Source organism: Notolabrus celidotus, chromosome 12, assembly GCF_009762535.1.
Source record: "Notolabrus celidotus isolate fNotCel1 chromosome 12, fNotCel1.pri, whole genome shotgun sequence".
Classification (NCBI taxonomy): Eukaryota; Metazoa; Chordata; class Actinopteri; order Labriformes; family Labridae; genus Notolabrus; species Notolabrus celidotus.
Window position 1 is genome coordinate 20,546,388 of NC_048283.1, and position 24,430 is coordinate 20,570,817.

The 24,430-nt window shown below is 42.3% G+C and overlaps 1 protein-coding gene across 1 annotated transcript in view; it reads left to right on the forward strand.

Moving 5' to 3' along the window:
* nphs1 (NPHS1 adhesion molecule, nephrin) overlaps positions 1-24,430 on the forward strand; it is an 80,763-nt gene that overhangs the window by 34,651 nt on the left and 21,682 nt on the right. The window contains exons 5-18 of the mRNA XM_034698063.1: positions 87-180; positions 3,076-3,270; positions 8,746-8,868; positions 14,213-14,335; positions 15,073-15,154; positions 17,557-17,660; positions 19,463-19,584; positions 19,802-19,973; positions 21,207-21,364; positions 22,341-22,482; positions 22,854-22,978; positions 23,089-23,257; positions 23,464-23,593; positions 23,776-23,948. Of these exons, the coding sequence (XP_034553954.1) occupies positions 87-180; positions 3,076-3,270; positions 8,746-8,868; positions 14,213-14,335; positions 15,073-15,154; positions 17,557-17,660; positions 19,463-19,584; positions 19,802-19,973; positions 21,207-21,364; positions 22,341-22,482; positions 22,854-22,978; positions 23,089-23,257; positions 23,464-23,593; positions 23,776-23,948 (1,912 nt within the window). The remainder of the gene's footprint in view (positions 1-86; positions 181-3,075; positions 3,271-8,745; positions 8,869-14,212; positions 14,336-15,072; positions 15,155-17,556; positions 17,661-19,462; positions 19,585-19,801; positions 19,974-21,206; positions 21,365-22,340; positions 22,483-22,853; positions 22,979-23,088; positions 23,258-23,463; positions 23,594-23,775; positions 23,949-24,430) is intronic.

Below are 24,430 nucleotides of genomic sequence, written 5' to 3' on the forward strand. Positions count from 1 at the left end.
CTCCTGCTTTATTCATGCTTTAGGTGACATGGTTTTTATGTTTGTTTATTTCAATGAAGGTTTTTTATTTTCCCTGGTTGTTCCAGGTTTGTCAAAGGTCGAGAGTCAGCGGTGAAATGGACTTCTTGTCAGCTTGGATTGTGTCTCCCTCAACTCTACCCTTTCTGTGTCTCATCTTGGGTAAGAGAATCAAATGTCACCATGGAGCTATCATTACAGTAACCGTGCCCTTTTCAGGTCCCATCTGTGTGGAACCCTGAGATTATTGAAGCTTTAATTAAATGTTCACTCCAACATAATGGCTCCTGTTTGTTTACCTGCACGATTCTGCTTCCCAATCTGGCTTATCATCAAGTCACACAGGTTTACAAGGATGCGTGTAATGTAATAGTAAGTGGGTTAAACTAACCTGGTTCATCTCATCACAGCTGTTTATTCTTGTACTCAGGAAATCTTGTTCGAGTAGTTTTGCTGCAGTAGCTCAGTGTGACACCTACTCCTCCTTTCACTTTGTTTCAAAGCATCTAAGCTGATCAGATGTCAGCTCGCAAATCAAAGTGGTTCACAGGACCAAGTTTGATTTGACTGCCCTTATGTTTATAATAGGTAAACAGCAGCTGATCTCTTTGACTGTCTTTCCAGGGTTGATATTTTTTCTTTCCTTTGAACACAACCCAAGGTGCAAAGAAACATTTTGTTAAACCATTTATTCATGGTAACAGGGGAACACAGTCCCAGGGTATTAGTGTTTTATGTAAATGTTTTAATCCAAATATTGCCTTAAATGTTTTATACCCAATAGCTTTACTGCATGCGACTATAGTGACTTTACTAGCAGGTTGTTGTTTTGGCAGTTTACCGCTCAAGGTAAATTGTTCCAGTGTGAGCGGTATGATGCTGTGCCTGTTATCCTTGACGGTATGTTCCACCTATTTTTACCTCAGGCATTGAGTGTTTTATTTTGACAATAAATAACACCAAGATCATTTAAATTCTGCTACTGGCTTAAATCCCAGAGTCAGTCAACAAAATAATGAGTAAAATATTCTATGTTTTAATCATAAACTGCTGCTTCATTACAGCAGAGGGAGATTCAGCTTTAAACATGAGACATCAAGCAGAACCTTTTACAGTAGGTGTTTGCTGATACTCCAGATAAAAATGAATGTATGAGTGAGGGTTCAGGAGCATTGCATACACATTATATGTCGACATCCACTCTGGAGTACAGAATGGAAATCAATATTTCAGAGCTTACATTTTGACAGGTCATAGCAGGAAAGCATGCAGGTGTAATTAATGGCATTAATTAATGATGGCTGCATTCCATTTAGCTGTTGCAGCTCCATCTCCCTGGCATTGTGTATGCTTGCTTACTACTGCAGCTAACTGGGGCACTGAAATTAAACTGAGCAGTCAATTATGTTATTACTCATACCTTCAAAATGAAAATACAGAATTTGTATCAAACAGGCCTGCTTACTCATTTCTCTCAAAGCTGAAAAAAAATCTATATTTTATCAAAATGTAAAAACCTTGTAATGTGAAGGTAATTGCTCTAAGTGACAAATTCATAGAAAATTACCACCTATCTCTGGAAAATATCTGAGCTGTACGAGCAAAAAAAGGAGCAAGAGAGAGAAAGAGGGAGAAAAATGAACACCCAAACTTTGGTGAAGACTGTGGTTACAAGTGGCAAAAATAGAAGATAATGGCTTTAACTGACTCAGTTAGTAAAACAAGCAGGCGGCAGCAAACATGTCTTTTTTGGTGAGGTATCTGTTTCTTTTTTTTCCCTTTCAGAGAAATAGAAACATAAAAATGTGTCCTCAGACATGCTGAAAATAAAGGCTAACAAACTGACTCACTGATAGTTACACAGAAATATCCTATGCTTGCTTGAATAAGCTAACGAGAGTCACAGCAAGCTATAAATGTAAATAGGCTTAAACCCCTGAGTAAGAAAATGAGTGAGGGCTTTTATAAGCATGTTGTAACAGGAGGTTTGTGTTTTATATTCATTTAAAGGTTTCACACTCTCACTTTGGGACACAAAACCTTATCGGTAGATATTCATATGGTATTTATTATTTCCTTATCTCAGAATTCAACACTTTAGCAGCCACTGTAGATCTCAGTTGGGTATTCATTTATGTAAACTGTATGCAAATGTGCTGCTGTGTTTGGTTGTTTGTATGCATCCTCTGTAATGGCCAATCTTGCCCTTCATATTTGACGTGAGGTGACTGGTTCAGCCTTGATCTGAGAGCTCTGCCTCTCACTCATGTTGTCAGACGCAACAGAGCATGCACTTCACAAACAACTTGGTCATTGCTTCAATGAAGGTCAAGATTCAAACAGCCGAGCGGAGTCAGGCGGGCTTCTCTGTGGGGCATTGTTTAAACGAGATTCTCGCTTAGATATTAGGCTTTAATTGGAGTATGCAGTTGGTTGCGTTTGGCTCCTTGAACTGAATTTATTCATAAACCCCCATGTATAATAATCATATAATCCTTGCCTCAGTATTAGAGGCTCAGGGGTGGTCTGCTGTAAGGTTACCTTCCTGAGTCAAGTGCACTGCACCACAGAATGTCACCTAAGAGACTGGTTAAAGGATGGCCGACCCCACCTATGACAAACAAGGGGGATTAAAGTGATAATCATTACTCTTCCCAGGAGGAATTAGCTGGTGGGACATCGACATTGAAGAAAAACCGCAGGTGAACGAGGTCTCTGATACCCCGTGTTTTTTCCTCCTCCCAATACCCTATCTGCATGGCCGAGGGGGGGATTTAATTCGCAGTAATTACTTTATTGACTCATTTTCAGGGCCGTATCACTGCAGCCTCCCATCAATAAAACATATGCCAGGATGAAAAATGTGGCCAGACACCACGGGGTGCCCTCTCAGACAAAAGACCTCAAGACAGAATCCCTGCGGTGTATGTTTACATCATGCTCCCTTTTCTCCATTTTATTTCCTCCTCAGACATGCTCATCCCTTGTTTTTCTCCTCCTCTTTACATTTAATCCCATCTAAACCTTCCTCCAATTCTTCTCCCTCTTTGTCTCCAGGCGCACAGGCTCAGCAGGCCTTCAGGTCTGAGCCTCGGAACCTGACCGTGCGGATGGGAGCCACAGCTGTGCTGAGGTGTGAGGTGCTGCGGGCCTCAGGGACTGTGCAGTGGGTGAAAGATGGCCTCCTCCTGGGACCTCAGAGAAGCCTGCCAGGCTTTCCACGCTACAGCATGATTGGAAACCCCAAGAGAGGTAAACAGTGACACTCATGGAAATAAGGTCTGTGGCCTATTGGGCTTTGATGAAGCTATCCAAACAAAATATACAAACATGATTTTAAAATTATCTCTAAAAACACCCACTGGGATTTGTAATCAGAACTTGCCCAGGGTTGAGTTTAGCTTGCAATTTTTGGGCAAAGATGAAAAAAATCACAAAAAATGAAAGTGTAATGAGTTCATTCAACAGCAGTCTAAAATAAAGCTAAGAAGAATAAAGGACTAAGGAGAGTATTATGCACAAAAGAAAGTAGCACAATTACATGCTGGCTATGTTGGACTTATCATATATACCATTTAATTTTATTGTAACATATAGGTCTTTGGTTAACAGCAACTACAGAGTCCTGCTGTCAGCTCAAGAAATGTCTAGCATACAGCTTCATGTTGGCTACTTTAAAAGTAAATGAGATGATGTTGTTGCTATGGCTTCAAAGTGCCATAATAAAGAGACACAGACACTACAGGAGCCTTATGGCACACTAGTCCTCCATACAGCTAGCATCTGGGACCAAGGAGGTGATTTGATCATCAACAGCATCTCACACATCCCCCCTCTCTGTCACTCACATGTTTAGATGATAAAAAAAAAGAAACAGAGATATTAAAGCAACAGAGTGTCAGCAAATCAGTGAAATGTGGCAGGGAATAAAGTGTGTTGCAGAATCTGCACCACAGTCTATAAAAAGTAATAGCCAATTAGAAGGCAATCCTGTGTAAGAGAAGAGCATCTGTTCCTGATCAGCCCGCAACGAGACGAGCCGCACTTCACGGTTACGCAGTGTGGGAGACCACCAGCAACACATAAACCGTAAGAGATGCATAGATACCCACACGTTGTTCATGATTTCTTAGTTTACATAAAACTTAAAAACACTGAAATGATGCTTGTCAGCTGATGAGATGTCAATGAGCAACATGGAGTATGGTAGCAGACGCAGGGTTCATAAAAAGCTTTTCACATGGACAACAACAAAATGATAATATACACGCGTGAACAGACGGGAAACAAAAGCTCACAAGATACTAAGCACTCCAACATGCACTCATGACTAAAACACCCATCAGCACAGGTACACTTTACCAGGAAAAGAAACTGCACACTGCACTCTGATGTATGCAATCACTTTACACCACACAGAAAGGGCCAAATCATTTAAGATGACTCTTGACTGCACTTGATACTCCACCACTTTTCACTGATTGTCACCATCAGAGATGCTTAAAAAAGCCTGTAATCACACATACACACACACACACACACACACACACACACACACACACACACACACACACACACACACAGACACAACAGATACTGTATATACAGTACACAGCCTCCTTTAGTTGACTTGTGCGCAAGCCATAAAGTTATATAAAGGTGAAAGGCAGTCGTGCGTAACAGTATGTGTTGTGAAACTAACAAACAGAAGAATAGATCAAATTGGCTATTTAAGGCTCAGAGAGCAAGTTTTTATTTATTTATTTTCAATGATTGGTCCACAAGTGAGATTTAATTACCGGCATGGAATGCAGCCAGTTAATCAAGAATATCATAATTATGAACAAACACCTTTGGTTACAATTACAACACATTCACTGAAAGTGTTGAATATGTTTATTATCGACTTACTAATATTCAACATTTTTACATTTGTTTCCGTAATTACCCATAAATATTCAACAAAGTAAACCTTCTTGTTTGTGTAGCTCTGAAATATCTTTGCAAATTAGGTCATCGAGTTTAATGAACCTACGTGTAGTGCACAAATATTTTTTTTTTATCTTTAATGGGATCCTGAGCAAAATGTGATAAGGATGTGATAAAAAAACCTGTCAGAGGGCTGACACCTGTCACAGTGGGAAGATAATATTATTCTTGTCAATATGAAGCTTCTGCAGTACATAGTTTCTGCTTTAAATCAGTGTGCATGAGTAGCTGTGAACATGTGTCAACTTAGAAGATTTTTGAACTGCTGTTTGACCCTTTGAATACTTTCAAAACAGTGGAAAAAACACTAATTACATACTGTAACTACTGCCACTGAATTCCAACAAGCTCAAAAATTCAAGACAATTTATTTATCAGGAAATCTTTATTTATATAGTGTCAAATCACAACAAGCGTTATCTCAAGATGCTTTTACAAACATAGCAGGACTCTATGTTAAATTATTAAAGACCCCACATCAAGACAGGATACGATTCAGTCCCCTCTTACTGACAGGACTCGATCTTATCTCGTCTTTATCCACCATGAGCATTGCACCTCGCAGTATTTAGCTAGTTACAGCGGCAAGGAAAAACTTCCTTTTAACAGGCAGAAACATCAAACAGAACCAGACTCATTTATCAAGGCCTAACACAGGATTACAGAGTCTGTGGGTAACTAATGTCAAATAGTCCAGCTTTGCAACATTATCAGAACTAGCACCACCAGCCCTCGGTCCTCCTTGCAGGTTAGGTTCCTTGCCTGTGTTGTTTAAACAAATATACTGTACATATAAATATTCACTGAGTGTGAAGCCAGAAGATTTAGAGCTCCCCCTACTGACTAGCTCCAGTGTAGGTCCTAAATCCCTTCTCTTCCATGTTAACTAGTAGAGCGTAGGTCAAACTATAAATTAGAATTCACGTCAAATACATTTTTCTTAAACATGATTTTCATCATTATAGTTAGTTCTTATCACACTCACTGTTGATAAGTCCTGCAGCCTGTTGCACCAGCTGTGCGTAAGTTCAAACGTAGCCTAGTTTGAATGTAATTTCTCATTTAGGATGGAGCTTACACTCTACTAACGTTTTGGGTGTTGCACCAGCTGAGATAGTTCCAACGTCAGCCCAAGTTACAACTTAATTCTTACACTTAGCTCCTAGTAGGTGTAAAGTCCTCCGTAGGGTACCCGTTGCTAGGAGCGTCATTTTGAAAGGTGGGATCATTTGGAGGATGTGGAGATAGAGGGTTCTCCCAGCTAGATTACTTTGGCATTGCATTATCCACGAGAGATTACATCCTTTGGAAAAATATGATGACCAACATTTGCACTCTAGAATATTAACGTATGTTGTAGTTGATAATTTTACAACTCGATGTCACTGTTATTATACACACTGTAGATTAAGGCTTTAGGCTTTAGTTATCACCTTACTGGGACACTTTATCAAGATTTAGATACCTTTTGTTGTTGTTCTGTGACAGTAGTGGCAGTTGGAAGAAGTTTGTTTCAGCTGTTGGTCAGTTCTGAGACAATTGCGCACAAAAGAAAATGTAACAACCCCTGCATCAAAATTGCTGCTTTCCTCTGATTGGCTGCTGGAAGTGTAAACGTCATATCTGCGACAATGTTTTGGTTAGTTTGGAGGTTACTGTCTACTAGTTAAGATGAGCCTTATGTCTCTGTGGTGAAACCAAACAACTACACAACTTAAGTTACAAACTAACTAGTTTCAGCGTTTGGAATCGGGAAGACTTTACACCCTAACTTAGGACACAACTTACACACAGCTGGTGCAACAGGCTGCTGGTGTTCATCTCTCTGTAAAGTTATACTTAGTTATATTGTTTTAAAAGATGAATAAATGACATCTCAGTTGATAAATGCCGACTCCTGCAGTGTTCTGTACTGGATTATCAGAGTAGAGGAAGAATGGTGAGAGACATAAAAAACACTAACGCAAGAGTCATTAAACTGTTCATAACCAGAAGTGTCTGTCTCAAATCAATTAAAGAATCTGCTCTGCTGTGGACTGTACCAGCCTGAGGGCTCTTGGATGTTTTATTAGTAAGTTAAATGTGTGTCTTGGTCAGGGTGTGACGTCAGTCCTGTAACTCTACCAGCCAGGTCAGTTCTGCACATGCCTTAGTTTCACCAGCGCAGTACGCACATACTCACCTGTGCGTCTCTTGGTTTAATAGTGGATTAAAGCCTAAAATACTTCATTTAGCTGTGCACGTGTCGCTGTATTTCTTCTGCTGATGAAAATTAACTTTCTGAAACTGATGCTTTAATTAGTCTGTCATAGTCACCACAGGGGTCATGTGGCAGCAAAGAACAGCAGAAAACTGATGACACATTTTGAGTTGCATGGTTTTATCTAAAGTTTAAACGGTACTTTTGTATTTAACAACGATGCAAACATGCCGCTCTAAATAAGTGGAAATGTGTCAGCATCTTGTGACTCCTCCAGGGGACCCTGACTTCAACTTTGAGAGCCACTGGTTTGGTCAGCTAAACCTGCACATCCCTTAGATCCATATTTCTTTCAATAGGCTTACAGAAACATGCTTACATTAGTAAGAATCAAGATCAACTCTATACGATACTACCTTTCTTAGTATCATAACAATATACATTTAGATTCTAGGCGGATATAAAAATGCAGATGCACAGAAAAGAGAACTTACCATGCATAATTGCTGTATAGATATACTATATTTCAACATTTTGAAGGCCCTTGCTGGAATAAATACAGAGCAATGGACAAAGAGGCAAATTGTGAAGCAGCAATCCACCATCTCCCCTACCATAAATACACACTCTCTGCAGCTTGATTGCACTATTTGTGAGTAATTTCAGGAAAGAGGAATATGATTAATAACTTCAATGTGTCTCTCTCTCTGCACTCAATGATAACTTAGATGTGAAAATTGCTTCTGGTTGGTGTTAATTATCTTGCCAGCTTAGTTGACACGTGCATTTTTAGTCCTGGGTGCTTGTCAGACCAAGATACTATTTTGCAAATGTTAGTGGGCTGAGAGCCAGAGAATCAGGAGCTGGAGAACCAACACTGAACATCATCTAATCCCCACAGGTTATGGCAGTGCATCAAACAAATCAAGCCCTGTTGGCATGCCAGACTATCAGAAGAGAGATACAGAGGGAAGGACTCTGCCTGGCGTCAATTAATAGACAGTTTATACGGTCGGTGTTGTGAATCTGGGATTGGATTTCATTTACCATACTGGAAGTTCATTCTGAAACTGAACGTATCTGCTCAGGCTATAAGACAACCACTTGCATGTCAATGGAAACGCCTGCAGCAGGAGGCTCTCAGCAAGTGAGATGTTTTCATTTTACACAAATACAAAAAAAACGTCTATTTATTATCAAATCAAACAGCCTTGCACCAGTGGTAGAGTACGTTACGTTATTGAATTGAAATACCAGTGTTGCACAAATTGCTTTTATTGTTAATTTTCCCATTTCCCAAGTTTGAAATTGCTTCTAATTCAGACACTCTGAGATCAACAAAAGAGAAATGGAGCCTGCAGGAGGTACTTATCGATATACATGCACCAGCTCAGAACAGCAAGCGCTACATTCAGTGAGCTGTGAACGAGAAATGAAACCCTCCTCTTGGTAGTCATTAACATGTATTGACTGAGCACATCCTTATTAAAATGTAATGTTTCATAAAAGTAATTACTCTTCTCCTCCCTTTATTCCAGGACAGTTTCATCTGCAGATTGAAAAGGCTGAACTGGACGATGATGCACTCTTTGAGTGTCAGGCGGGACGATCTGAGAGCAGTCTGGCGATCATATCCAGCTCGGCTTGGGTCAACATGCAAAGTGAGCAGAACTATGGAGAGTGCTAACAGAAGGGAAGTGGGAGCTTAGGAACATGTTCTTTTTTTTTTTGTTTATCTGGGAATAACAAAATAATGTATGTAAAAAAACACATTGAGCATCCTCAGTACTCCTGTAACATACACAACCTCTTGACCGGTAATCAGCATATAAAGAGCTGTTAAATATTCATTTCTATTGATAACAAGCTGTAATTTGCCTAAGATGAGGCATTTGCATCTGAATCAGCCAACACTTGAATTTTGCAAGTAAATTTACACGGTCCCTTCTACAGTAGAGCGTAGCACTTTTCTTCAAATCACATTTGAAGCATGTGTGAAGCATGAAGACAGTCGCAATTTTTCAACTTCTCAAACAAAATGTATTTCTTATGTCATCCCTACATGTTCCGAAAGGTCGACAGCTAAAACCAGCAGCTGCACGATACAAAGCATCAGCAGAGCCTAGATTCCCCGGCAGCCTCGGGGTGATCCATGTCTCTCCCTTGCACAGGAATAAATTATAACAGAAGTGATTGAAAAGTTTCTACTCAGACATGCTGGAATAGATGTAATTGTGTGACTACATTAGACCACCTGTTGTCACTCTGTCGCACCCAAGTATCTCTCCCTCTCCCTGTCCCTCTTGCTTGTGGGAGCGAGCCCATATGTGGCAAGGAAAGGACTCTAAAAGAACCTTTCTTCTCTGGGCGCACTTCATTTACTTACACCCCCCCATCCCTATTCTCTCCGTTTGCACAATTTCCCCCTCTCTGCCTTCCTCTCTTTCAGGCTTTCTCTTTGGTGACCATAGAGAGGAGGGGGAGGTTGCTGTGGTGATTCTAGCGGCCAGACTCTCCTCTGGGAAGAAAGCAGGTTTTTCTGACATCAATGAGGCGTTGGAAGGGATGGCGGGTGGTGTGGGATAGGAGGAAGCACAGACCGCTGACGTCTCCTTTTGAATGGCCATGTTCCCCTCTATACTGCAGCAGTCTCATGTCCTACAGCAGGCCTACACCTGCAGCCACAGCAGGATCAACTCCCACGTTTATTACCTCTACAATGCCTCAAGCATGTGCGCCCACATGCACAGAGCCAACACAATTGCTTCTGGCTTTGTGGAAAAGGTCAAAATGTGTGGGAATTCTGCTCGTGTTGCATCAGGGGTAGCTGGTAGTTGTATTTGCCATGACTGAAACCGACTGCTGCCCTGTGTTTCTGACATGCTGAGATCCGAATCCTCTCAGCTGGTGTGTTTGTTCAGTGTCTTGGGAGCACTTCCCAGCTGTTGTCTGTTGAAGATGGACAGTTGCAGCTGTACTGTTCTAAAGGGCAAAGAGAGGAAGCCGCTGACTTAAAAAGCACTCTGCAGCCTTGGTCCTAAAGGGTCATTTGTTCCAGCCCACCAACCCAACTGATTCAAAATATGTGACTAATCTGGGGCTTTATAACGAGCTGATGAATTCAATCCCCTGTTAGTGCTGATCGGGGAATGGAAACTGTGCATCCCTTTGAAGAACACTGTCTCTGATGAGTTCCCTGCGGACTTCTCCATCACTGAACTACAGCTCCCAAGGCCCCGCACCCCTGGCCACTCAAGCATGGCTGTATCCCATCAAGCCCTGCATCAAATCAAAACACTATAAAGTCTTTATGAGGAGATACAGTGGGGGGAGAGGGGAGGAATGTGAAAACAAAACAGAGATCGCCGGTCAAATAATTGTATTCTCGGGTCAGAGGGAGTGCTATCATGAACGGCTAATTCAAGATGGATCACCACAGGCAGTCAGTGGCGGGGATGGAGGCAAAAATGTCAATAAGCCCCATCCATGGGCTTACAAAGAGATGTTTTCAAGACATTTCCATTGGTGCAACATAACTCCTGTGTGTTTTTGCCTTCCTGCGGAGCTTAGATAGGGGATTACTGCAATAGGCAGATCAAGTGGCAGTGAGTAATCCATGACAATAACAACCTCTACTCTCTCTGACGAAGCCCCCTTCTCTCCTAAAAACTTACCCCGCACTGTGCCCGTCACATACCTGACACATCCTGTGTCTCGCTTTATACCATTAGCCTTAGCATTTAATCCTATTAATGAACAACTCTCTCCCTCACCGCCGAGCATGCCCATACTGATGCCTCCTGCTAACACTCAAAAACAGTTATTTGATGTGTTCTGGTTTTAGACCGTGTTACTCATTCAGTTGGGTCTTACAGCGATAGGTGTGTGCGTGCCTGTTTCCATGTGTGTAAGCTTATTACCAGCGTTGGTTTGAGGTTAGAGGACATTTTAGGAACCAGAGCTATGGTGAGGTTTTTGCGGTAGCTAATGAGTTTAGCACTTGAAGAGTATATAATGAGCCTTCATTTTGTGATTCCCTGTTATGAATAATGGAACAACTTATAAATGGGGGCGCAAGCTACGTAGAACATGGCGACTTTATTCATCTTCGTTCGTAGAAAGTTCTGACAGTTGCCCAAGCTATAACCCCATCAGAGGACAATGTGTTGTACAGTGGTGAGACGGTGTGCATATTACAGTGCCAGACTGATGTGACAGCGCCACTGTCTTTGGAGTTAGCAAAGGCGGCTCATCTAAATCGTAAAAAGGAAACACTAAAGGGACGTTTTAAATATTCTGTCTCTTCATAAACAGGAATTAATCTGTTATATAATGGACCCAAAACAAAAGAGAAACCCTTGTAATTGGTCAGGAAAGAGTGTTAGTGTGTTGGCAGGTGGGGGTGGGGGGGGGAGGGGCTTGTTGAGCCAATTCTCCCCTAGGACAGAGGAGACGCAGACGGGATGAGGGAGACAAAGAGGAAGGGAAAGCTGACTCTTTCAGAGGCTTTCATCGCCAGAGATCACACACCTGAGACCTGCAATGTGGATGTGTAAATGAGTCCGTGTGTGTTGTTATGCACAAATCAGTGTAAAAATATTTCCTCGTGCATGCTCATGTGCCTGATTTGGGGTTTCAGTTAACCTCTTTCTGCCATAGATAAAACTGATAAGTCCCGCTGTCTGCTGTTGAGTAGTCTGATCTTTAATTTCTTAATTCAGCATAATAAGCTTTTTAGAGACTATTATAGCCTCTGGCCCTTTTGCAATCATTTCCAGAGAGTCAGCTTGGTATCACATGTTGGACTGCGCACACACTGGCGCCTGATTTGAGAGTGAAGCGAGATGAATGCAGTCTGTCTGCATATTCACTTGCCTCTGTTGTTGTGTTTGTGCGTGCAAATCTGCATGCACTGTACAGACTTGAGTTTATCTCTGGGTGTTTGTGTGCAAAGGGGAAAAAAAGAAGAGTGTGTGCATCTGTATGTGAATGAGACAGAAAGATAGGTGGAAAGAGCTGCTTATGCATATTGATGTGTGTCTGCTAATCTGCTTCTTATCTGCCTTATCCATCCATCCGTCTGTATTTGTCTAATGAATCAAATTTTGCGGCTCACTATTTCTCGTCTGAACGGCAGGAGTGAGTCCTTGCATGCTTGTCTATTTTTGTGTTCATATATGTTCCTTAATAAGAGAGATGGGGCTGCAAAGCAGAGAGAAACAGGGAGAGATAGAAGACAAAATGAAAAAAGCCGACAGCCAAGTAGACAAAGGAGGGGAAGAAAGAGTTAATTAAGGGATCAGCTTGTTTGCTGTCTGTTCTTTGCTCTGAGTGCATGTCTGCTAAATTGAATAGAAAGTGTGTTTTTGTTGTTGTCTGCACACACCATCACATTTGTTCAACTGTGTGTGTGTGTGTGTGCGTGTGTGTGTGCGTGTTTGTGTGCGTCTAAGTTCATTCTGACTGGGCTGATTGGGTCACATGGTTTGCAGATGTGATAGATGGCATGTTGTAATTCCCAGTCTAAGCTGAAACGCACCTTCCCCCGCACTCCTGCAGTTTAACTGCAGTGGTCAAGAAGGATAGTGGGGAGAGGGGGCTGCTAGAGAGGGATGATAGAGTGAACGAGAGATAAAAGGAACAGGCCAGCATGAGCGAGCGAAGGAAAAATTAGATACCTGCCTGCCTCATTTGCGAACATATCATTATTCTTATTCTAGGATTTGTTAGGCTGCCAGACACTCCTGGAGCACAACAAGTGGTGCGTCTGTGTGAGTCGTGCGGGCCTGAGTAGATTGAGAGTGCAGGGGCTGTCAATAGATGCATGGCCCAGTCATCTTCCCAGGGAAGAGTGGGGGAAAAAACAAACAAATGCATCTCATTATTGCAGCGCGCGCCTCTGCAGTGCTCTGGGTAACCCATCACAGTCCACACAGATTCAATTGCTTCTTTTAAATCAGTTTGAAGCTGCAGCCACATCTCATCTGTCTCAATAGGAGACCAAAGCCACTGGTCGGCTGTGCACACAGCAACAGCTCCTCCTAGTGGTCAGGATTGTTTGTTTTGTGCCAAAGAGATGGAGAGGAGCTGAACGGCTGGCTGGTTTGGCTGCTTGTGGTCCAGCTGTTTACCCACACATTAGCTGTGGATTTATCTCAGAATTCAGCAGCTATCTTCCTACCCCTGCTCCCCACTGCAGCCTGTCTGACACTCACTTTCCATTCTTGCCAGATCTCTTTTCTTCTCTGTCAGTCTTTCATGTCTCTCTCAAACATGTATCCATCCTGTACTTTCCAGCTCCCGGTTCTGTCTCTGAGCTCAGGCAGCCTTTGCACTTGATCTTTGATGAAAGAAAAACAACCTGAACGGTAACCATAGTTTCTGATTCTTTAGGCTCACTCACCTGCTTGAAGCTGGCACAATAACTCCATCATGTTCCTGCGGTTTGTGAGTACGCGATTGAGCCGATAGTCTACGTAAAGAGTGGCTCAGAAATCTCTTTGATGATTAGTTGGTGACAGATTTCTCCAGTTGCTGCCAAACAGTTTTCAGTCCCTTGTGTTAAAAGCTCTGTTTTTTTATGGAATTCCTATTTATGGTCAGATAAAAGGATTGTGGAGTAGAACAGTGGAGAAGTGAAGAAGGCTTTGATCAGTCCAGAAAGCACATATTTAGCTTGGGGCTGATCTGAGAAGAGAAGTGTTTGGTGTTTGCTATGATAGATTAGGACTGGATCGGTTTCATCACTATTTCATCTCTGCATTCTCTGCTTGTCCACAATTTGTATTCTAACTCAACAGAACATCAAACCTCGCTGTTGTAAATCACTCAAAAGCTGACAGCGTGACGTTCCAGTCACTCCCAAATCTTACAGGCGCCTATTATCATATCATTGCATAAGCTAATATCCATCTGTGATAGCGGCTGCTTCCACTAACCCAAAATTAGTTTGATGAATATGAGATGTGATTAATTTGAGACGTGAGCTGTTGTTTTTCTCCTCAGTTCCTCCTTCAAGGCCGCACTTTCAGGTGGATATGGCAACACCTTGGGTGGCAGGGAAAAAGTACACCGTCACCTGTGTAGCCCCTGACGCAAAGCCTGAAGCTGAAATCACACTTTACAAAGGTGAGTCATCCTTTAACTGTATTCAATGTGACAGAGATGGTCAGCCTGACTGGATAGAACAAAGGGCAACAGACCTTTCTCATATCCCACACTCTGAGATCTCTGTGGGTCAAAGCTTGAATATTCAAACGTGAAACGTTGCAGAGGATTAAATGCAAGTTCAGTAAAGATTTGTTGTTTCATAGCTTTGGAGCAGCAGAGTTGAAATGAGCAGACTCTACGTGGGAGGAAATAGCCTGAGCATTTGAATTTCCAATTTCCACTTACTTTACAATTGCATGTACAGTGAATGCATCACAAGTTTCAAATTGTTTACAAAAACAAACTGCAATTTCCTCATTTTCTACCTTTGCCTCTTCCCTCCCAGTCACACCTATTATTCTGTGAGTTTCTGTTGCAGAGAAGGAGGGATGTTGTATTGTTTTGTCCTGGTGTGAATTTGTCTTCAGGTTTGTGCTTGCAGGTCTGGAGTATACAGTATATATTTTTCTTTTTCTTGTTGAAATGTGCATCTTTATTGTGTTCAATAAAGTGCGAATTTCTTTTAGTGGTATGTGATCTCAGCACTGATATGATTTCATTTTTAGGACAGGTGTACTTAACCATGCACTCACACAAATATTTATCATATTCCATTATCAACACAAGAATAATACTTATGTGTCTGTTTCACTTGGACACATTTACACACCATATTCTCCCTTTTTTGTCTGCCTTCCCCCCATTGTGTCTTTCAGATGGAGTCGAGCTGACAGGTGCAGAGTCTTTCACCGTGTCTGGCTCAAAGGATAAGCTCCTGAACACGCATGCTGAAGTAACGTATGTGTTCGCCCGCCTGCCAGACTCATTCTCCTCACTCAACCAGCTCAATCTCTCCAAGTCTGTCTTTGTTACTTGTTTCCCCTTGTTTTCACCCCGTTCTTATTTTCTCCCTCTGTCTTAGTGAGTACAATGAATTTCGGCACACAGCGAACTGTTACTTGGCACTGTGCGATTGAATTAGCTTCTGTCAAATGCACAAAATTACATTCCAGTAGCGAGACCTATCGGATCCTAGCCGGTTTGCCAGGTGCCTATACATTAAACAGGGCCATAGATTACTTTAATCCTGCTTGTCTCCACTGTGTCAAAGATAATAACCCCTTGTCATATCCTGAGATAACATTGGTACTGAGGAGCTGCAACATTGTTCAGCTCTATTGCAGAGCAGCCAAGGTCTTAAGCAATATTGATGCTTCGTCCTCATATTCACACTGAGCGTACACAGCAGTGGGCCGTGTGTGATTGTTACGGTTGACATTGTACTGTAATTTGATACAGAAGACAAACTGAAAGGCTCAGAATAAATTTACTACTTGCAGAGTCTAGTGGATCTTTCTATGAACATCACAAAGTGCCTTTTTTGAATTATGTCTACATGGATCCTGCAAGTAGACAGACACAATGATGGAGGGCAAGTTGGTACATTGACTCAAGTACTGTGCAAGTGTGACGTGAAGAATTGTACCTACTGTAAAGTGTTTTTCTCTTTAACCAGTTATGAAACTGCCTCAATTGAATACTTGTGACTCTATATGACCTACAAAAGTAAAACTTTTTGCAATGCCTGTCATAACATTACATTATCCAAGGCAAAGTATCTCACTTAAAGGTAGGTTAGCCAGAAAAACGAAGCGTGGGAGATTTTTCTTTCCAAAGGATGAGCAAAGGCATAAGATGAGCTACCTTGTTCACTGGGGCTGCAAAAATCTCCCAAGTAATGAAAGGCTTAGCTACCTCTTCACAGCTACAGGTCAGAGGCAATGTTTTATAGTTTTGTTTACACTTAACATAAGTTATATCTGACGGCTACAGTTTTATTTCAAGGTAAATCCGGTCATTATCCCTTTGAAAAGACACCAGAGTCTGTTTGGGGATAAATGTGTATTAGTTGTTAGCAGTTCCAACAAAAAGACTCTCTGTAAGTTGTTCAGGGATGCACAATCACCAAAGGACAGAGTGATTTAAAAAATAATACTCCAAATCTGTATGCTAGCCCTTAACTGACCATGTATTCTAAGTCTCTTAAACTAGCTCACATTTACCAGCTTGCAACATTAGCTGGTGTAGTTAGGTGGTTAGCTAGCAGCACAGAGTTAGCTTAGCAGGTGCTCTATGTTAGCCAAATGGCTCAGATAGTCAACAGACCAAAGAAAATAGTGCATTTTAAACTGTATCTTTATTCTATGATAAAATGTCAGCTGTTAGGGGCGCCGTTGGCCTAGCGGTCTAAGCGCGCGTCCCATGTACAGAGGCTATAGCCCTCGTCACAGAGGTCGCAGGTTTTGATTCCAGCTTTGATCATTTATTGTATGTCCTCCCACACTCTCTGCTCCCTACATTTCCTGTCTCTCTTCAGCTGTCCTGTCCATTAAAGGCAAAAATGCCCAAAAATATAACTTAAGAAATACATTTTTGAAAAGTCAGCTATCTAATGTCATGTCTATGAGTAGCTATATTTACTATTCATAAGTGAGCAGTAAGGAAGACTAGATTATTAATGAGGAGAAGACTATGTCGGCAACAGTAACGAATGCATTTCAAATGTGTCATTCTCTCTATATTGTACATAAGAACCAGACAAAGTCAGACGCCATCTTTTGGCACTCTGAGGAGCTGCGGTGTTACCACATTTCACTATTACATTACTGTTAAAGGCTTTAAGAGTAAAATGCTATTTACACATTGCTTCAGCAGTATCAACAATAACAATATTAAAGCTACTGCAACAGACATTATTTTTGTGAGCCTTGGCTACCTGTGTGGTAAATTTCTTACACAAGTAGTATTCAGTGTTGAAAATATCCTCCTGCTCTCTTCACTGCTATTTAAACATATTACTAACTCTGACTCTGTAAAATTTAAAAAAAGGCACTTATGGTCTGTGTGAACTTCTGTCGTCTTGCTGGTGTTTACTCTTGTAGCTGATATAGAGGCATCAGTACTAATTTCAATGTTTCAAAACCAGCTAATAACTCCTCACAGGAGCTCTAAGTAAGATTTGGCTGCAGGACTTAACATGTGATTCATAATGTTACACATTTATGCTTTAACAAACCGTAAGATAAGAATCTGAATAGTTAACTATCCAGACATAATGAGCTGTTTTGAGCTGTAGCACTCTGTATGACTCATGTCTTTTATCCTTCCCATTCCTCCTGTCTTTCTGTTTCCTCTTGAAGGGTCACCGCTCTGAGCTCTGACAACGGGAGGCAGCTGGCATGTCACGCCAAGAACCCCGCCCTTTTCCGGCCCGTGGAGACCACAGTGACCATGAGCGTGTACTGTGAGTGTCTCAGCCTGTTTCTGAACTGACAGTTAACACACCAGCTGTTAAAAAAAGGAAAAGAAAAACACCTTTGCGTACGAACACTCAGGACCACACAGGAACCAAACCTTGGGGAGGCCCAAGGGTATCCGGCCTTGTGCACTCAGTCTGTGTTAGCGGTCCAAGGAGAAACATTCAACCTGAAGGCAAACTCACACCTACTTGAAGACAACACAAGTGTGACTGCCTCCAGTTCACAAGGCTGACCCTGGTGGGCTGAGATTGATATGACTAAAGAAGGACGCTGTTTTCTTACTGTAGAACCACATAACAGTGTTCGCAGCAGTGGGTGGATAATAGAATAATGCACCAACTCTCGATTAAATTTGAATTAGTTTAGCTCAGATTCATAGTTTTTCTCAGTAATCTTAAAATAATTTGCACCCCTAAGTCTTATTTCCCCAATGTTAAAGAAAACATACCCTTTATTAGACCAACAGAGATGGATTATCATCATCAGCAAGGCTTCAAGTACTGAATTTTTTAGCAATGTTATAATAACTAACACAGGAAGCTAAGGCCACCACAGATAATAATGATGAATCCTACAAAACTAAACCGAGCAACTTTTGTGCTCATCAGCTCAAATTAAATTTAGAATCCACTGAGGCAGAAGGGGAGGCAGTTTCTTTTTCTTTCATGTTATTATCACAAACCACGTGACATTATATAATAATACTATTTCTATGGCACACAAAGGTGAGCTGACACACTTTCTGCCTCTGTTTCTCTTAGCATTTGGTGTTTCTCTTTCCTCTCATTTCAGCAAGGCTACAGTGAAAGCCATTGTTCTTGAATGCACAAACAGTGTGTCACCACAGCCACTGTTTACTACAGTAGGTTTAGTATTTTCTACACTGTTGATCAGCCCTTGTAATTGATTGTTTCGGCCTGAGAGTCTACCCACCTGCTCCTCCCAGGCTTAAATCATGCTGTTGATTAAAGTGGAGCAGGGCTGCTGACACATTTAACAGTGAGCGCTCCCTCCAGATCAGCTGCCGTATTATCCACAGGCTGACTAGACACCCTAATGTTTTCTCTATCTATACTCCTCCGCCACTGCTGTTTTAAGAATCACCAATAACTGTGAGCACTCCTCCCTTTTCCTCTCCACCTCTCTGCTTTGTATTAAACAACATGGGCTCTGTGCTAAGTGCTAATGTTGCAGAACTCAGGACCACCGGTGCAGTCTTACTCAGCATGCCGGCCCATCAAAGCCAGTGCGCTGGCCATTTTCAGCCAGCTAGATTGTTAGCAAGGTGGCAATTTGTCACACTGGCCCAGGGTCTGCAGTCTGCTCTCTGAAACTGATTGCAGCAATAACAAAAGCCCGTCCTCCTCTATTTACTCCAAGTATTTTATGCAAGGAGGCTCTAATTTATTCATATTTCAGGCTTCCTTATTACCGTTTGAACATCTGTTATTTTGCTTTATGAACTGCATCCAGCTCAGTGCTCCCTTAATGCTTAATGCTTTCATCAGATCTGGACCTCTTATTCCACAGTCATGTTGAGTGTGCCCAATTTATCGGCCCCATCTGAACAAATAGAGACGCTCCGCTCTCAATTGCCCAGAGTGTTTTCATCGCAGAGCTGTTTCTTTTTTATGTTGTCCTATTGATGGTCATGCCATCCGTTGTTTCCTTGAGTGACTACATCCCTTCTCTTCTCTCACCTTTTTCTGTTCACTTTTCTATTGCCCTCCATGACATTCTCCTTTGTCAAAGCCCGTTTTTATTTTTGTCTCTTATTTCCCGGTAGTCCCACCTCAGCCTCCAGTCATTGTAGGTCTGTCGAGAGAGGAAGTTAAAGCGGGGAGAATGCTAACACTGGAGTGTGTGTCTCATGGTGGAAACCCCCTAGCCACTCTCCACTGGACCAAGGTAAAATCTTCTGCACCATCTGTTAAGGAGGCTTTGTAACACCCTGTCACACTGAAAAAAAAGCTACTTTAGTTTGAGAACTTGCAGTGTAAGTATCCCACTGTTCAAAGCTTCTGTACTTCATTGCCTGCGCCATATGGGACCGTGCAACTACTCAGACATTTTCTTGATGTTGTCTCTTTTTTTTTCTGAAAATATGAGTTCATGTGTTTGTCAGAATGGAGAAGTCATGTCTACAATTTGGGAGGAGGATGTTGTTGCAAGAAAGTCCAGCAGTACCCTAAACCTGAGGATCAGCCCAGTGCATAACCAAGCAGTTCTGTGCTGTGAGAGCGTCAATCTGGTGTCCCGGTCTCCCCTGTCTGTCAGCAGCAGAATTACTGTGCTCTGTGAGTGGAAAATAAAGTTTAATACAGCTCTGGAAAACACACCTATACACACCCACACAAACCCTGGCAGGTCTGGCAGCGCTGGATTATTATGGATATGGACATGAGGCAGAGGAGTATAATAAGAGCCTTACCTCCAAAACCAATTCTTTTGCTGTCCCAGCATATTTTCCAATGCTAACATCATTAATGAAACTAATGGTTATTATGGCTGCGGCCCATATTCCCGACCGCCTCCAGATTAAAATCACTGCATGCTCTTTCATAGCTTCCACACTAATTCAGGGGAATTGCTTCAGTGCACAATCCTGAGGCAGTGAAGCCTCCACTTTGTGTGACTGTAACGCCCATGGTTAATAGATTATACTCTTCTCTCTGAATTTAAAATGTTTGTTTCAGCAACAATAAAACAAATACTGAATTAATATTCAGCAGCCGTGGTGCGTTGAGTCTAACAATAGCCTGATTTCCACTACAGAGCCAGACAATGTAAGTCAGAGCCTTAAATGCTGCAGGATTGGCACACCTATTTTATGCAAATTTGCTCTGAATTGGGACAGGCCCTTGCAGATATCGCATGTAATGTAAAGGTGGCTGAAGTTACTCTAGTGCCCTCCTTTTCATCCCAAGTCCCCAACAGGCCCTGGTGTTGTGCCTCCCAGTCATTCATTCAGGGATGTTGAAATGGAGCTGCTGACTGCCTGACTGCGCTCTAGGCACTGGTTGAGGCTTGAGGGCACAGAATACGTCTCACCAGCGTAATATGAATAAGCCTTTTTTTTTTACCTTATGGCTCAGGCGTCATTTCAACAGTTTTTCTGTGCGGCATGCATAAATGCATCCCCTTCTGTGTCTCATGTGGGACAGACACAATAACACATAACATTTACATACATGACCCCTCCTTCCACATGTCTGCCGGCTTGGTCCCCAGCCTTCGTATCCCCCTGAAGGCTTTGTGCAGCTGCACCACTTTGCCCGCAGCTATTGTACCCTGTCTCCCCCCATGGTTAACACAGAGCAGACTTTAGAAACTACATTGAAAACCTCCCGAGAAAACAAGTTGCCACTCAAAGTGATTTTTCTGTCACACTCTTTGTGTTTCACTTCCAAAAATAGTTACGTTGCCACTGTGATCAGAATAGGTAGCTGTTGAATGTACTATTCATGGGGTGATATTTTTCCTGACTTTTCTTTTGTGTGTCTCCTCATGCATGTGTCTGGGTACATCAGTTGAGCCCGACGAGGTGACACTGTTGGGTTCGACCACAGCCATAGAGGGGCAGGCCTTGAGCCTGAGCTGCTACACATCCTCAAGTAATCCCCCTGTGCAGATTCGCTGGTGGCTGGGCTACAAAGAGCTCAACACTACCAGTGTCACTGTGGAAGAGGTGAGACTACACTACATGTTATTACTGCAGCATGAAGCTGAAATCTATCTGTCTAAGCAGGTAGACGGAATAATATCAGCAAGAGACGTATCATGCTGGTCAGTTTAGAGACACTAAGGTTATATTTTGTCTGTATTTGTGAAACCAAGAATAAAGCATTAAAGATAAAGTGCAAAAGCTTTGCCCTGAAGTCAAGCTTGCCTTTAGGGAAGCAACAAAAACTTTTAAAAAGCCTCACATCAAATTAAAAGAATCGTCAATTTGAAATGTGACCTCATGTGAACTGTTCCAGATGAAAGAAAACCGTATGAACCATGAGCAGCCTCTGAATAGGCTTGCTGCTGCTTTGCAAATGAATCAGCAGCTGATTCCAAAAAGAGTATTCTGCTGCTCTTCTCCTCTTTTGTGTATGTTAATAAGATCAAAGTGAATAAAAGCTGACACAGAAGATGAGCGTTATTAAACAAGCTCTTTATTCATCTGGCAGCAGCATTTTCATTTGATCTTACACAAGGCACTCGGCGTGCTGTGTGTGAGCTTTAATGCATCGGAAACAGTGTGAGGTTAATGAAGACTGACGCTCCTGTCCAGTGTCTTTGTTAGTCTTTCTGACTGTGGCTTTTACAGTAATCACCACAATAATGGCTTTAATAACCAGATGTGCTGCATAGGCATGACCACGATCAGGCAGGTGCAAAATGACGCGGTGCTCAATTTATAACAGAGAGTCAGATGAATATGCTTATTTATCACAGACCATGAACAACATCAGTTGTTACAGCAGCTAATTTGCCATCTGTATTCACCAAGACTAACCAGCGCAGGGTGTTTTTTCTTTCTCTCTCTCTCTCTCTCTCTCTCTCTCTCTCTCTCTCTCTCTCTCTCTCTCTCTCTCTCTCTCTCTCTCTCTCTTTTTTTCTTTGACCGCAACCGTCTGTCCCCAAACTGAACTGTCATGTGTGCTTTCGGTCTGCAGGGAGACCATGGTGGGATGACAACCATGTCCAACATGACCCACCAGGTCTCCAGGGAGGAGGATGGGCTCGAACTCACCTGTGAGGCTTTCAACAAGGGCACACACTTCTCCAAGACCCAGGTCACCAAAGTCAGTGTCTATTGTGAGTGAGCTCAAATCAGATTTTTATAAGCTGTTATAACCTGCATCAACATCAAGACAAAGGATGGAAATTAGGTTTAGCACCTTTTTTATACCACAGCCATGACCGTCCAGTTAAAGTCAGCTGTAGTTGTATTGCTGTATGTTGAGAAATACATGATTCAAACATGTCTTGACCTTTTCCAGGCCTGCTTTGGCATATCATGTTACTTTTCTTTCTTTCAAACTGAAAAAAAATATTGCTCATTGAACTTTATTTACTTCAGGTAAGTGCTAGTTGCTTAATAACATCTAAATAATCAGTCTGCAACACATTAATATATTTAGAATTAACTCAAACTGTGAAAACACAACCTACTGTATTTTTTATAGACCCTCCTCAGAAGATATGGCTTGAAGCTCCTTCTCAAGATGTCCCCCTTCGTTCAGGGACCCCAGTCCGTCTCATCTGCTTCTCCACTGGAGGAAATCCCACTGGGACCCTGACCTGGTTCAAGGTTGGTTTGTACTGTATTTGTTGGTCTGCCTTTATGTGCCAGTGTGAGTCATACTGTTTGCCACAGAGTACACACACTTCTTTATGATATAACCTTCCTTCATGTTTCAGAATGGAAGGGTTGTGTCTGATGCATTGAAGCAGACATCCTTTGACCGAGGCGTTGCTCGAGAACTGGTCCAGGTCCTGACGGCCAGCGACAACATGGCAACCTATCGCTGTGATGCCAAAAACGAGGCAAAGAAGTCCATCTCTGCCCACACTAAGCTCTCGGTTCAGTGTGAGTCAGACTGGACCTCTAACATCAAAACACAGCCTCAATTTGATTTCAGTCTAACTCAGCTGAGTGAGAAAGCACAATACCAGATAACTGGATTTGATATAAACTCATTTACACAGATTCTCAGCGACATCATTCTATGCTCTTTCTTTTGATATTGTTAGCGGGTTAAGATTAAGTTTCTTGTTTGCACCATGCTTCTCCAGTTCCAGCAATAAGTGTCAAGATCACCACCAAACAAAAGGAGCTACGCCGGGGTCAGATGCTGAGTTTGGAGTGTCTGTCTGGAAGCAGTAACCCAAAGGCCAGCATCTCCTGGAGCTTGGGTGCACTCAGGTTTGGCCCCTCAGTGGCTGAGAGACCCATAGCTACAAATGACACATTCTGCAAAATTAACTATGCCTGATTTGTAGTCTCAATTACTGATGTTTACTCCGTTAAATGTGGAAATATGCATGATCGTTTTGTGAACTTGAACTCACCAGTTCACTGGGTTTTTGCATGTGTTTGTGTCCTAGCTTCAAGGGAGAGGAGCAGCCGCCAAGCAAAGCTCAGTTTGGTGGTGTGTCAGTGCGTAGTTTTCTCTCCCTCAATCTGACTTCACAGCATCACAACCAGAGGATCATTTGCCAGGCCTACAGCTCCGTGCTATCGGAGGGTGCTAACACATTCTTCAAACTTGATGTGCTTTGTAAGTAGAGCTGTAATAGCTTGTGCATGTCTTTCTTTCTTTCTTGGTTTGCTTGTTTCCTTTCTTCTTGGCAACTGACCAAGAGATGCGTTTTTGCATAAGTCCTAAACCATGCATAATGATGATCTATGAGGGTGCAGATTTGTACTGCTTTACTGGTGTACTTTCCGCTCAGAAATGTCAGTGTATTGAGTGCGTATGCGTGCATGTGTTCTGTTTACTGGAAACCTTTGTTGTGATTTGTGGGTCTGTTGAGCTCTGCGGCAGTGTGTCCTAATTGTGCATTTGCTTTGCTGCATGGCCATGTTTGTCTTTGATGCCATTTCACAGGCAGCAGCCAGCCCATGCTTCAAAGCTCGGTGCTGTGTATGAGCATGAAGGAATGTCACTGTGTGTTTGTGAGGAGCTGCAGTTGGACAACAGTACTGTCACTCGTTGTTTTAATGCCTGTCCCTCTCCCTCCCGCGCTGCCTTACACCCCC